Raw genomic sequence first — 14,013 nt, 5'->3', positions numbered from 1 at the left:
GAGAGTGGAAGAACACAGAGCCAGGAGCCAGTCAATTCTGAAGCAAGTTGGCTGCAGAAATCATTGGCTTGACAAAAGGGCAATGAGGGGGCAGAGGGTTTGTGTGAGAGTCGCTGGCCCAGTTGCTGGAGGGGGCTTATGTGCAGGTGAACCAGGCCTTGACTGACATCCGCCGAGCGCAGCGAGAAAGTTTAACCTTGGCACGTTGGAGAACTCACTCTCAGCAGGGAGAGAGGGCAGATAGAGAGACAGTGAGGGATGAAGAGCGAGTGCATGTGAGAAAGGAGATAGGCAGTGCGAAGGGCTTTCTGCATAACAATAACCAATTTTTTTTCATAAGCGGCCTGTTTCCAGAGACACTGGTTTGAACCCAAGGTCCTACTACATGCATTATTAAAGACCGGTAACTGGCAACACTGCCTCATAAATAGAAATGAAGACAGACACCGGGGCACTGCTCACTCTTGATCGGCCACAAATCCACCGGCCTAACATGACCCAGAAGGTTCTACATACACAGTACGCCACAGCACACTCTTCTACCCAGCAGCCCTCCGTTTTCATTGCACCTGACAAATGGCACCACATGGAGTTAAGTTCATTATTGCGCAGGTCAATGGTATAAAAAAAATGTAATTTAGTGTGACTCAACATGTTTGGCAGCATTGATGTTATTTTTGGCTTAGAGCTTAGGCCAATTTTAACAGTGCTGTAGATAACAACATTGGTGAAATTAATTAGAAATATGGGGAGAGCTAATGATGTGCTTAACAAAAATAGAATAACCACTTACCAGGAAACATTTGCCATGGCTTCTATATTTTATCGATAGGGAGCTTTGATGCACGATATACTGGACTTGATGCGAAATATACTAGACTTTAACTGCTGTTTTGTTTCCACTCCAAAGCCTTTCTATATGTGGCCAATCTCATAAAATCTTTGATATATGTACACAATTTGCCTGAGACATTTTTCTTTTCCAGGTCAGGAAAGATGGAAATAGCTTTTTCTTTCCCCAGGAGTGAACATCTCAGTCAAACAGCATATTTATGGTTTTTGTTGCTGATTGAATTATTTTCCATTCCCTGTGTTCTCAGCTTGTGCTGGGAATTGAATCATTGCCTTTGAAACACGATTCACTGCTGTGACTGCTTTCCCCCTTTCAATTTCAAGGACTTAGCAACCTTGTCCTATTCAAACGTGTGCATTATTACCTTTTATTGTTGGCCATAAATGAATGGTGAGGTTGAGCACTCTAGAGGCAAAGTGTAACACATTAGGGCTTGTATAATATCATGTCTCAAGGTAAGGGTCAAACCTTCTACAATCCTGTGTTTACCACCAAAGCCGCCGTGCAGGAAGCTATCAATAAGCATCAGGAGGTATTCTAAAAAGCAATAGAAATGCCTTTTGTAGATACAAAAAAAGTATCAGATTGCAGTCCACATCCGTTTGAATAAAGGTGCATTTGAGTGTCTGCACCTTTCCAAAAAATCTCCCACAGTTCTTCTGTGTCAATGTAATCAGCATGGCAGCATCAAAATACTTTAACCACGACTTTTATAACTTGGCTTATTTTATTTTTGTCATATCCAAGGATTTTCAATGCCACGGAACACTTAAAAACCTTGTCTACAGCTAGTGACATGGATTGGCTTTTCCTTCATTTAGCAATTTCAATTTAAATGGTAAACAATAAAGGCTTGAATGGAGAACTGACGGTACAAACACCAATGTGACACATTGATTATTGTCCACATCTGAGAATGTGTGTTAGCAGGTGGAAATGTTCTGTAACAGAGTGAGGATGTACCTGCTTGGACAATGAGGGGGTGCAAGCTCCAGAGCTTGCTACTGTAAATGGGTCACAGTGAATATAGAGGAGGATGGAGGAGGCTCAAGCTAGTCTGCTGACTTTCAGTTCAACACCACAGCTCTAAAGTCTTCTGTCATGTGACAATGGCATAGCTGCATAAACATCACAAGCTTGTCTAATGTTTTGCGTATGTTTTGTGTGCTTGATGATTAGCCAAACTTAATTAAACAGGTAATGAACACCAGGAAAATGGTCAATCCAAGCTTTAAGCAAACTTCACCTAACATCTCGAAATAAGCCTGAGAAGTAATTTACAAACCAGAGACTATCATATCAACATGCAAGGGTATATTCCCAGTTTTGGTGTAAAAAGTGTAAATTAAGAAAAAAACAAGATACAATGTGTTGGCAGGGGAATATCCTGGACAGGCAATATAAATAACCTGTGAAGCACATTGACAGGCTGACATTACCAGGGTGTCAGTTGAGGGAACAGCTCTCCCTCTGACCCTCTCTCCTGTGGCCTTACGCTCTGCGGTGTCATTACTGTACTGCTGTGCGGAGGAGGATGATCTGCACTACAGGGAGGTTGGGAGAAGAGAAGGGGAGGTTACAGGGGGAGGACAGGCTTGTGGGTGTGTGTATGTTTGTGTATGTGTGGGACTGTCTGGGGAGTACTGCTGCCTGCTGACCTGGTCATCCATCAGACAGGGTCCATCCATCCAACCTACCCCCCGCACCTCCCTCACCCATCAACGCGGCTCTCTGCCAGGCCTGGAATCTCCACATTAATTTCTCATCTGTGGCGCCCTAATGAGCTCCGCCTGCTCGTCCACCTCTGAGACCCTACTGATTATCAGACAGGGGGGCGACCATTTGTCAATGGCAAGAGGTGGCATTTACGTCGCTGACCTTGCTGCCAAGGAGAGAGAATTCAAAATGGGGGAGAAAAAGGAAAGGAAAGAATAGAAAATAAAAGGAAAGCAATGAACAGCTCTGGAGCGCCACACTGCTTGCCATCACAAGCACTGCCATGTGTAAAGAATATCTCTATTTATGGAAGTGAAGCAGGGGTTGTTTTACGCAAATGTCCAACCGTCCATCTATCAGTCTTTTGTTCACTGGTATAAAGTGCTTGAGTGGACAAACACAACAAGTGTAATAATTTTTCATTCAAAGTAACTTGTTAAATTACTTCTAAAAGCGGAATATGCTTGTTCCCTTTCTTTGTATCTCTGTTTGTGTTTGCTGGAGGTAAGTGGATGCTTGGGGTCGGCTGCGGAGGTGAGCTATGGGCCTATGCGTGCACATCTCAGAGGGAGCAGGGATTTGCCGGTTATTGGATGGAGGAGAGCGGTGTAGGTCTGTGACACCCGCTAACCTTGGCCAGGGCTACTGGGACTCTGGGGGTATCCATCACTGTGGCAGCCCCGAGACCCAGACCGGGGGAAAAGCCACAGAAGTTGCTGGGGGAGGGAAAAAAGCTAGTAAAAATTTAATGCACTCCGCAGAGCGGTCATGTCATACTTGGTTATGGAAAATAATCCCAGATGCCTGCAGTGCTAAAATGGAGCTGTAATGTGCTCGCCTCCTAACCCGGCCTGACAGCCATGATGTACGACTACCATTACCGGAAAATATCACTTCAACTAACCCGTGATCCGGCTCCGCTAAGGGTCATATTATCCATGAGGAACAAATTACACTCCCCCAAAGTAAATACAAATTTCCTACACTGACTGGGTACAAAGCACAGAGGGGGGAGGGGGCAGGCGGGAAAGTTACCTATGACAACGCTCTGCAGAGTGACAAGGATGATAAAGTACATGACAAATCACTGGCTGACAGGGTACTCTAGTGCAATCAGCCTCAGCCTCGGCCTAGCGAGCACCCACTCAAGCCTGTAAACACTACTCTCTTCCTTTGGAGGGGGCAAAACACATAATCTTTTAACGCTGACAAGTTGTTCTCTCCTTTTTATTACTCATCCTTCCCACTGCGGTGGAAAGAGGGAGGGTTTGGGGGGGGGGGGAGGGGGGATATAAAATGGTTTTATGTACAGTGCTGCCGAGTGATTGAGAAACTCGACTCTTCTGCTGTAATTGCCTGAGGGCAAACACAGCAAAACAATAAAGGAAGAGAAACAGCAAATATATTACCAGTTCAGATCTTTATTTTATGTCAAGGACAAACAGGTTCTCTCGGCTGCTCTAAAGCACCCACTTAGATCCCTCGTCTCCAATAAGAGCAAAGCACAGCAAATTACAGCACTCCGTTGCATGGCCATTAATAAGACGCAAAGCATTTTCAAAATGGCATTTACAGCTTGTGGCTGCTGATAGAGCGAGTAAATAACACTTAGGAAAGGTGTGGTCTCTATAAAAAAAAAGCCCAGAGGCAAGGGGAAAAGAAATAAAAAAAGCTATGAGCGATAAAGTCCTGAAGATTACAGCAGAGTCATTGTCTTCACAAAAGGCCTAAGTAACACCACTGATGAACAGTTAAGCTGGAAAAAAGCACTTGAGCACGAGCAGATATTCATACTAAAATGTTTGACTGGCAGTTTCAAGGTGCCACTTCCTAAGAAAAATCACTTAAGCATTACCAAGTCCAGACAGAGTAAGTGCCTGAGCACTCTTGACAATATTACAAAGACTGCTAAGACAAGGTGCATAAATTTGCCGCTGTTGGATTATAATCAGAAATGATTAATGTTAAGTGAATGTTTCAGTGCATACATTTTTGAAAAGACAAAGTAAAATCAAGGAGGCAGGGTGCATTTAGATTCATTAAAATGTATTTCTTTGTACGTGTGCTACCTTTTCCCAAAGGATTTAGAGAGGATTTTCAGGGCTCTGGATCACACACATGTTGAGGGTAATGGGAAGCCCCCCTAAAAGGCATCAGATGGTGGAAAACCTGTTAGTGTTAACTATGCCATGAAACAAGGCAATGTTACTGGGGCTTTAGTGGAAGCACATGAAAGACACCTTAGGCTATGGAGATCTTTTTAGTGTGCTTTGTGCTAGTAAAGCAAAGCATTGTAACTGGGGGCAAGCTGCTCCAAATCAACAGGCCAGTCCTGCTTAGACCTAATCAAAGTGACCACTTGATCCTGCCTAGATCCACCAAAAGGGTAGAGAGTGTGGAGAGGATGCATGCAAGACCTCATTTTATTGACTGTCCGTGTTTCAGGAGTGGAAGATGGGCCAAGACACATGATAGCGTCAGACAAACGCGAACACCGTCGCCAGCAAAAGCTTTGAGAGGATGGTTTCAGCCCTTCGACAGGCATTTTTGCTTACATTCCACTGTCAATTTAGAGACCACATGAACAGTATAGTATGAAAAGAAGGCAAATCATCCCATCTAACACACATCAGTCAACAACATTCAATCAATGAATATTCAACACACATACACAATTATTTCAGTCACGTTGTTCACATATTAGGGCTGCAAAGATTAGTTGACGTAATCGACTGTCGATTATAAAAATTCGTCAACATGAAATTTCATTGTCGAAGTGGCAGTGTTACAGAGATGTCTTTTAAGGGAGAGATAGCAATCTTCTTATTCAGAACATTTCTGCTTGTTAATTTCTAACTGAAATGCTAGGGGTAGTATTGCTTCCATTGTCTGCCATGACTGCTTGACTGTAAGACAACTCACCAAGACAAAGCTTTCACGTGAAAAGCGGCAAGCAACGGAGAAATAGCAGAACATTGTCTTTTGTTTTTACAAGTTTTCTACGCTCTTTCATCACTAAATACACTTTTGAGAGCTTTTGCAATCAACTGTGTAGAATTTGAATATTGGCAGTTTTGAAAGTTGATGGTGAATCCAAAATGTGCTCAAACGTTTTTGGGGTGGAGAACCTTCACAAGCGCACGCGAGGTCAGCGGTGCCAGCAGGGCCGGCCAGTCACGCCCACAGAGCCCTCTGGTCCCAGTTACACAGACCACTGCAGCAGCAACAACAGAGCAACAGAGGAAAGGCCACAACTGTAAGATAGTTTCAATGTTTGCCCCGCTGTTATCCTGTCGTTACAGTCTGAGTAATGGTTTAACATTTTAAAATAAACCAAGAAACATCTGACTCAGGATGTAGCATACAGGACATTCACCACTTATAAAACTTAAAAGCACTTTGGAAAAATGAACTACAGAAGTAGTATGAAAGGGGGCTGTTGCTTTATTATTCTACATTACATTGTTGGTGTACAGTTGTGGTTATAGTATTTGCTTTTAATGCGCTTTTATTTTATATAGTTACAAAGCAAAATTCTTTGTTAAAAAGTAAAACGTTTTAAAGTTAAAACCTACTTGGCAATAAATCAGATTGTGAGCTTATTGTTTTGGCTGATAGAGCCTGGCAGTTATCTTGGAGCAGCCTCTCCATTGTTCTTTGCATTCTTGGTGTTGAGGTCTCATGGATGATGCTGGCTGGCTAAGAGAACACTCTTTTAGTTGTGTTAGCAAACACATTAAGTGCAATAGTAAATCAGTGATTTATAGGAGTAGTCTACGCTGTCTTGTATTGTTCCCTATTGTTCTCCTGGCTCTGAATAGTACTCTGAATAGTAAACCTTAATGGTAACTACTTAATGGTAACGTTAGCTGGTTAGGCTGTGTGTTGGAGATCATTAATTCACTTGAAAGATATTTAATTAGTTAAATTTAATTAGGGTTAGTGTTAAGGGGTGACAAAAATAATCGTGACTAGTCGACAAATAAAATAAATATAAATAAATAATTAACAGATTTGTCGACTACGAAAATAATCATTAGTTGCAGCTCTATCACATATATAGTGTAGTGTAGTGACCTTTAAAGCAGAGGTATTCACCTTTCTCTTCTCATTATCTGAGCTCTGATTGGACTGCTTGATATTGGCAGAGAGAAGGAAAGACTGGTGGTGATGGGGACCTTAGCGGAGATGCTAATGATAACACATATAGAGCTAATAACACCAGTGTTGCGTGACGAGTGACTGCAGTGAGCCTGCCTCCTACCTCTCTGCCAATATGCCATTAACATGTCACGTTGGAGAGGGCCTATCCCACAGGTCACTTTATAATGAGCAAGTGCTCTGACAGCACACACACGCAGACACACACTCGCACACAAACACATGAGCAGGATTGTGTGCACACATACTCTGAGATGCGCAAAGCTGTCTCTTATCAGAGTCTGGCAGCTCCCGCCGACACGGCAGAGGCCTTCTACGCCAGGCAGAACATGATTTCTCCTGGGAACACTTTTTCCATTTCCTGCTTTTGAAGGGAAACTAAATAAGCCACGTTTGTCCTCATCTGAATACATTTGACCCATTAAAATGACTCTGCTCTCCCGCATCCTTCTCTGCTGTAAAGTAGACCGCCTCGCCCACAGAATGCAAATGACAGTGGCAGTGGGCGTAGTGTGCCCGGGCGCCTGGCAGGAGCAGATAGTGGCAGAGGTGACGTGGACTGAGGAGGGGGTAAAAGTGTTGAGTGGGAGCTCCAATTACTCCCTCACACTGAGGAAGAACACATGAGTCAGCCTCCTGTCATAGGGGTCCCCTATTTACTAATTCACTCCTCTGTTACTTTAACACACAATTAATCAATGACAGGAAGGTGTAGTTGGCGCTGTTCATCAGGAGCGTAACGCGAGCCAGGGTGAATTAATACAGTCACCGGGGGGATTACAGCTTACCATGCTCTCTCTCTCTTCCTGAAACAAAAAGGAATTGCCACCGAGACAGGAGCAATTTAAATCGACAAGACTGAGTAATGACTCAATTTGCTGCACAGTCTAAACACCACAAGCAAATGGCATTACTAAATCATTAGAGTGGATCTAGAGCTCTAGTTAGAAGTCATTGGATAATATGGCTGCTCTTGGAATCTATAAGGTTTGCTCTAACTGTGAATACCTTGATATCAGAATAAAGATGGCTAAAAACTTTCTCTTCGATACTTCCTACAAGCACTGAAATACTGTAATCGACAAACGTTGCTTTAACAAAAATGTGGCAGCCATACAAAAATCACCAGAAAATATTTGGGGTGAATCAGACTTAACTCACTGACATCTTCAAGAACCAGCTGCCAATGATGGAGCATACAGCATTTGAATCTCCTCACCATCTCCATTACAGTTTTAGCTCAGCCACAAATATGCTGCATTTATATCCATTTTGCCCTATAGATTGTCAGCTAGAAGAATAAATACGAATAATGAAAGACAAGCGCAGACTCTGATTACACATCAATGTCTGTGTAATACAGAAAGCTGCTTTTATGGTCATCTATTCTAGCTTGTGAATAATTCAATTTATTCTAATAGAATCCTACATGTTTTCTTGCTGAGCTCTCATTAACTTGAACATTGTTAATGCTTTTTATTGATTTCTAGCCTCTGCCAAGTAGTAGAGGCTAAGCAATTACTGCCGTCTGTGTGTCATTTTGTTTTGCTTATGACCAAGTATCGCTAATATTGGATTTCTGATTGGTATGGAATAAATGTGTTTTTACAGTCCTAAAATGACATGAAGTAGCAATCTATGTGACACAACCTTCCCTCAAGTGCCACCATCAGCCCAACTTTCAAATCAGTATATTGTATCTCCTGGTCCATTACTCCAGACTGCGAGAAAATTCTTGAATTTAGTGATTCCATCATCTTTTCCTTTTCACCGCCATTAGGCCAAACCTTACAAAACCACTTTTTTTTTTTAAAGAGTAGAATTTGTTTGTTTCAATTGTGTTTCCCAGCAAATGCTTTATATTTTTTACATTTTTTTGTAAGACTGCAAGTGTAAGAAAAGTGACAAAACCTCTCAGCAAATATAGGACGGTGTTAAACCACAGGATTATGCTATAGATCTTGACAGTAGGAGGTTTTGATAGAGATTATAGTGACAGACATAAGCAATGGATACCTGATTATAGGGAATGTGTTACCCCTTATTAGCAAAAGAGTGTGTCAGACAGTCAGCCAAATGGATAGACAGACATATAAGCAAACAGAGAAATACATAGGAAGATAGAAATATGACACAATAAATACAAATACTAGCATTGTACTTAATCCTGTAGATATGCTAGTGACAGGCTTTAAGCATAAGAAAGCCTGCACCCTCAGCCATGGCTGTGACAGCAGTCTAATTTAAATGTCATTTAAATTCTAAAAACCCAGAACAGTTCGATTTAGATTTTGTACATCATTAAGTCATTTATAATTAACACACATCTAATTAAGACTTTCTCATAGTTATTAACAGGATGTTTAATTCTAATTACATTAAATTCTCAGCCTTAAAGAAAGTCTAATATTTGAATCTTATTGAAACCTGATAAAGGATGCCTGAAATGATCCAAGCACATTTATTAGTTTATGAAAATTCACAGTGAATGGCAGGCTTACCTTGTCGTCTTGGTCACTGTCGGTGTCACACTGCAAAAAAAGAAAGAAAGGCAAACCTGAAAATAAGGAATAACATGTCTCCATCCTTGTTTTATAATTGTCCCTGCTTAGATTGCATTCAATTTCTAAACGTGTGAGTGCCATAATGTAATTTACCTTTGCAAATGGCATATTTTATCAGTTCTCTCTCACCAGCTCTTCAATGACAAACTTATCACATACTCATATTCAGTGTCTGAATATCATCAGATCACTTCATTAGCTGACACATGCACTGGAATATGAAACAAAGCAGATTTCTCACGAGCAGCCGTGCCCTTGTTAACATTGAAACCTATGTGAAATTCATACGGAGCTGGAATCTCAAAACCCTAACTGCCACTAGAATTATAATTCCACGATGTCTGTTCCTGTTTGAGGCTGGGAATGGAGAAATGACAAGAAGAGGAAGGCAACTTTGTAATGGAGGGAGGAAAAAGTGGTTGGATTTCATTTTTTCTTTCCAATTTCAATTTCAAGGTCCACTTAATTCTTTATCAACTAATTAGTGTGATGCTGGGTGACTGGCGGCCCTCAACGTTGTGCATATGGCTGAGGTGCAGAGAAGCACTGGAGTCGGTAATGAAGAAGGCACTGGGGGGGAATATGGGCAGGGGTTGGCACAGTGAGTGTGTGTGTGTGTAGGCAGGGGGACCGGGAGTGCAGGGAGGGGTTGGTGGGTGTCGATTAAAGTAAGGAGGGAGTGAAGGAAGGGGATGAAATGATTGACAACTCAGGGAGCGAGCGACAGAAGGCCCTGAAGATTTTTCTCTCTCTCCCTATTTTTTTGCTTCCATCTCTTGTTTTTTGCTGATCTGGGGCCCTGCAGAGCTCAAAGGTAGCTGGCTGGGCTTATGGCTGGTCTGTTTCTGAGACTGGACAGTAAAAAGGGGCCTTGCGAGCTCAGCAGGAGCATAGCATCCAATTTACAGGCCTGTACCACACAGCCCCAGGGGCCGCCCACGGCACACTGCCATGATGGTCAGGTCCAGCAGCTCATAAATTATGCAGAGGCAATAAACGCACTGGGCAAACACTCCTCAGACGTTTCCCTGCTCTCCATTTCTCTCTCTCTCACTCTCTTTCTCTACCACCCACAACATTCCACCCCCCCCCCTCCCATTTTAATACAGTGTCAGCTAGCAGCCCTATAGACTGTCAGCTGGAAGAATAAATAAGGGTAATGAAAGACAAGTGCAGATTCTGATTACTTGTGAATATCTGTGTAATACAAAAAGCTGCACACTGTGTGCTATTATGCACATCTATTCTAGCTTGCGAATAAATAGGCGTGGCGGCCATGTATCGCTCTCCCTTGCCACCTCCCACACAGGACTGACTAATGCAGCAGCAGACAAGATCTGATGAGCAGTGTTAGCCGTCTCAACTGCTTCCATGTATTCAGGCCTCTCAGAATGTGACAACAGTAATGCGCCCGAGCACTCATTAGCTGCTTCTCTGCCAATGCACACTACACACCCGGTTTAAATAATCGACATCATTTTAGTTTTTCCACTGTGTTGTGATCCATAAAAAACACTAGCTTTTCTTTCTCGTGTTCCCTTTTTTCCTCTCCCTCCTTCCCCCTGTTCCCCCGGTGTGCAGCCAATTGCTTTGATTGCCTAGATAGAAGCCGGCTGGAATAGCTCGCCCTTGCTTGTGAAGCAAATGGAACATGCTAATGGAACTCATCGTATTACCCGATGCAAAAGTGCCATAGCTCATTACTTTAAGATAAAAGGATATCATTGTAGACGGCAAGCAGAATTGACTTTCTGTGCTGCAACTTGATGATGATTTAATCAACTGCTCTCTTTCACTTCTCATCCCTGTGCCTGTCGCTTTCGCAGGTGCCACTAAACGAAGCACTCACACGGCTGGTGGGGGAGAGAAAAGAAAAGAAATTGCTGTCATTATTTTTTTCCCTAGGAGTAGAGGTATGCAAATTTCCCAGAGCGACAAAGGGTGGAAAAAAGGGAAAACTTAATAAAATGGAAATACCTTTATAATGAGCAAAGTAAAAAATCCTGAGATCAGCCCTGACAGGCAAGGGCAGGCAATTTGATCGTCCTTACAGTGCTGACGCCAAAGCTCCCTCAAACTCACTGCTCAAGTACAGAGCAAAAAGTAACAAATAATATCTCTAAAAGATAAAAAAAAAAAAAAACACATCTCAGGCATACGAACAAGACAGAGCTGTCACTCACTGATAAGTGATCATAGTGAACTAATGCGTTGCCTCATGCATAAAGCAACCTGAGGCGGGGGAGAAGAATCCCTGCATATCTGAAATTTTTTCACCCCTTGTATTTCTACTTACTGATTCTTACATTAGAACCAGAGACGGAAAGCTGCAAAGTCTCGGCTTTTGCATTTGGCAGTTAGAAATATCATGAATGATTGGTAGACTTAATTTATAACTGAGGTATGGTATTTTAGCAGTTTTAGGAGGTAAGCATGGGCTCAAAATTCAGTTATTGCTACCGACGGGCGAGTATGGATAAATCTGCAGAGGTATGGTTAACTAAAATCAAAAACACTTCATACCAATCCTAGAATGCCATTTCTAATGAAAAGTCATATGTCAGAGGTTTAAAATGAGAGAGAAGAAAGAAAAAAAACAATAACAGTGGTTCTATTGAGGTCAGTGGAGTTAGATGTCTGACAGGGTGAGGTAAGTAATAGGTCTTACTTATAGCAACAGTCATGTACAATAAGGTAACCATTAGTCCTGGAAGGGGGGCTGACAAAGAAAAGTGATACTTTACCCAGGCCCACTGCTATTTACACAGGACCAGCATTATACTATAGAGCTAAACCCTAGTGTTAAGTTAAAGTAACACAGGAATGTCAAACATTAGCTTCAGCTCTAAGAGCTGTTGATGTTGGCTTGTATCCGGAGCACTTCTGATTGCCCCTCTGCTCTCACCCGGGCCTCTCTTTTGGCTGAGTGCTCTTACAAATTTCCCTACGCTCTGTCCAAGCATCGAGCCTTTTGTTTATATTGGTCTGTAAGTAGGAGTAAATTATTCTTGTCCTAAATCCTCTCCAGCTGAGTGTAATACTGGCCCAATACAAGGGGAACATAAGGAGCCATGGGCTGAATGCGAAATGATGCAGCTATGCTATCGTCCGTAGCAGCAGGGCTCACCAAAGTCTCCTGCCAGAGCTACCCGCAGAAAAATGTCTGTACTAGAGAGGTAACCACATCACACAAGGATGCGTGCAAAGAAAGTATGCCATGTTCTCTTTTCCAACATAACCTTCTGGAAATCCACTGGTCTACAAATACTAACAGATGTTAAGTCAATCAAGAAAAAAATGACATGCGTAAACCAGTGTGTTTAACAGGCTTATTATAATTTTGCATCTAGTTTTACATGTTGTCTCCAATCTAATATTTTCTTAAATAGCATCTTCTTAAGTCTGGATCTGTGATAAATATACATTGTCGCCCCCATGAGTGACATTAGCCTCAGGTTATGCTGGTTGCAATCCATGACCTTAGAATTAATTACGGTTGGTATGGGCCTTATTAAAGTGCCCCATTGCACAGAGGATGGTGTCTGTTTATCAGCCTGAGCCAGGTTGTCCTGCAGGATGGCTGAAGGGGTTAAAGCCCAGGGAAGAAGCCAACCTGCCTGCATGCCTGGGAGCTGGAAAGACAGCATGAAGGATGGCAGCCGTTGCCAGGGTCAGCTCTGACAGTGCCAATTTGATGTGCTGTCGTCAAGAGCTCCTCATTCCCTCCTCCTAACAGCTCCTTCCTGATATAGCTGCGCGTCCTGATGGTTTTCTGATGCAAACAGTCACATGGCAAAATGGTTTTCTCCCCTCCCGGTGCATCCTCCTCCATCTGCTGCTGGGGCCTGGGTGCCGCCGACCGCCTGCCTGTCACAGCGTGCATGGAAATTAGCTGGGGAGGAGGTGCTCGCTTGTGCTAATTACATTTTAATCATTGGAAATGTGTTGGCAAATCAAGCCTTGATTGCCATCTTGGAGCCCAGTGCTCCTCTCTGCAGTTTGGGGATGGGGGGTGGGGGCTATAATATGGCTGAGCCCAGACTCAGATGCCTCACTCTCCACCACAGCTTGATATGGCGGCATGCCTGGCCTACCACTGGGCAGGGGCTGTGCTACATTATTCATGGGGAATAGAGGAAGACCGGGATGGCGAAATGGGGATCTCTGCCATTCTTATTCTCAAACCCCCCCACTCACACCTCCCGTATTCCTCTCTCTTTCTCACCCACACTTTACACAGTCTGCCAGTCCCGCCACTGTGAATTGAGGAACAACAAATAGAGCCGGGCAGGAGGAGACTGATGAGCTCAGGGTTTGCTACACAGCACCTGCTTTGGCACACAAAGCTGCAGCAGCAGGGCCCGTCACAACACGCTCACAAATTGGTTTCTTATAACACAGAAATAAAAAAATAAAACTGACTTGGCTGCATCAAATTCAGACTTTTCAGAAAAAATGGTAATAATCTTAAGATTGTCAACATGAGCATGGTCGACACATCTGACTGACTGGAGATGCAGATGTCAGCCAGTTCGACGAACTGTACCAGAAAAAAACAAAATGACAACTATGCTCGACTGTCGGCTTCATGCAGCTCTGTCACCTGCTGTTACTTATGATATTAATGATGATCTGCACTAGATGAACCCTTTTTCCTTATTCAGTCTCAACCACTGCTACACTGCAGAGCAATTCACACTCATTATCACCCTAAAAAGG

General features: G+C 43.0%; 1 protein-coding gene across 1 annotated transcript in view; it reads right to left on the bottom strand.

The window, feature by feature from the left end:
• Positions 1-1,378: 1,378 nt before the first annotated feature.
• The window catches only part of LOC123963784 (autism susceptibility gene 2 protein homolog), a 215,591-nt gene continuing 202,956 nt past the window's right edge, over positions 1,379-14,013 (bottom strand). Inside the window, exons 5-7 of the mRNA XM_046040828.1 lie at positions 9,232-9,261; positions 2,329-2,397; positions 1,379-1,390 (exon numbers count right to left, since the gene is read on the bottom strand). Of these exons, the coding sequence (XP_045896784.1) occupies positions 1,379-1,390; positions 2,329-2,397; positions 9,232-9,261 (111 nt within the window). The remainder of the gene's footprint in view (positions 1,391-2,328; positions 2,398-9,231; positions 9,262-14,013) is intronic.

The sequence above is a fragment of the Micropterus dolomieu genome, linkage group LG23 (assembly GCF_021292245.1).
Source record: "Micropterus dolomieu isolate WLL.071019.BEF.003 ecotype Adirondacks linkage group LG23, ASM2129224v1, whole genome shotgun sequence".
Lineage (NCBI taxonomy): Eukaryota > Metazoa > Chordata > Actinopteri > Centrarchiformes > Centrarchidae > Micropterus > Micropterus dolomieu.
The sequence above is the reverse complement of the archived record's forward strand: the minus strand, read 5'-3'. Positions and strand labels throughout refer to the sequence as shown.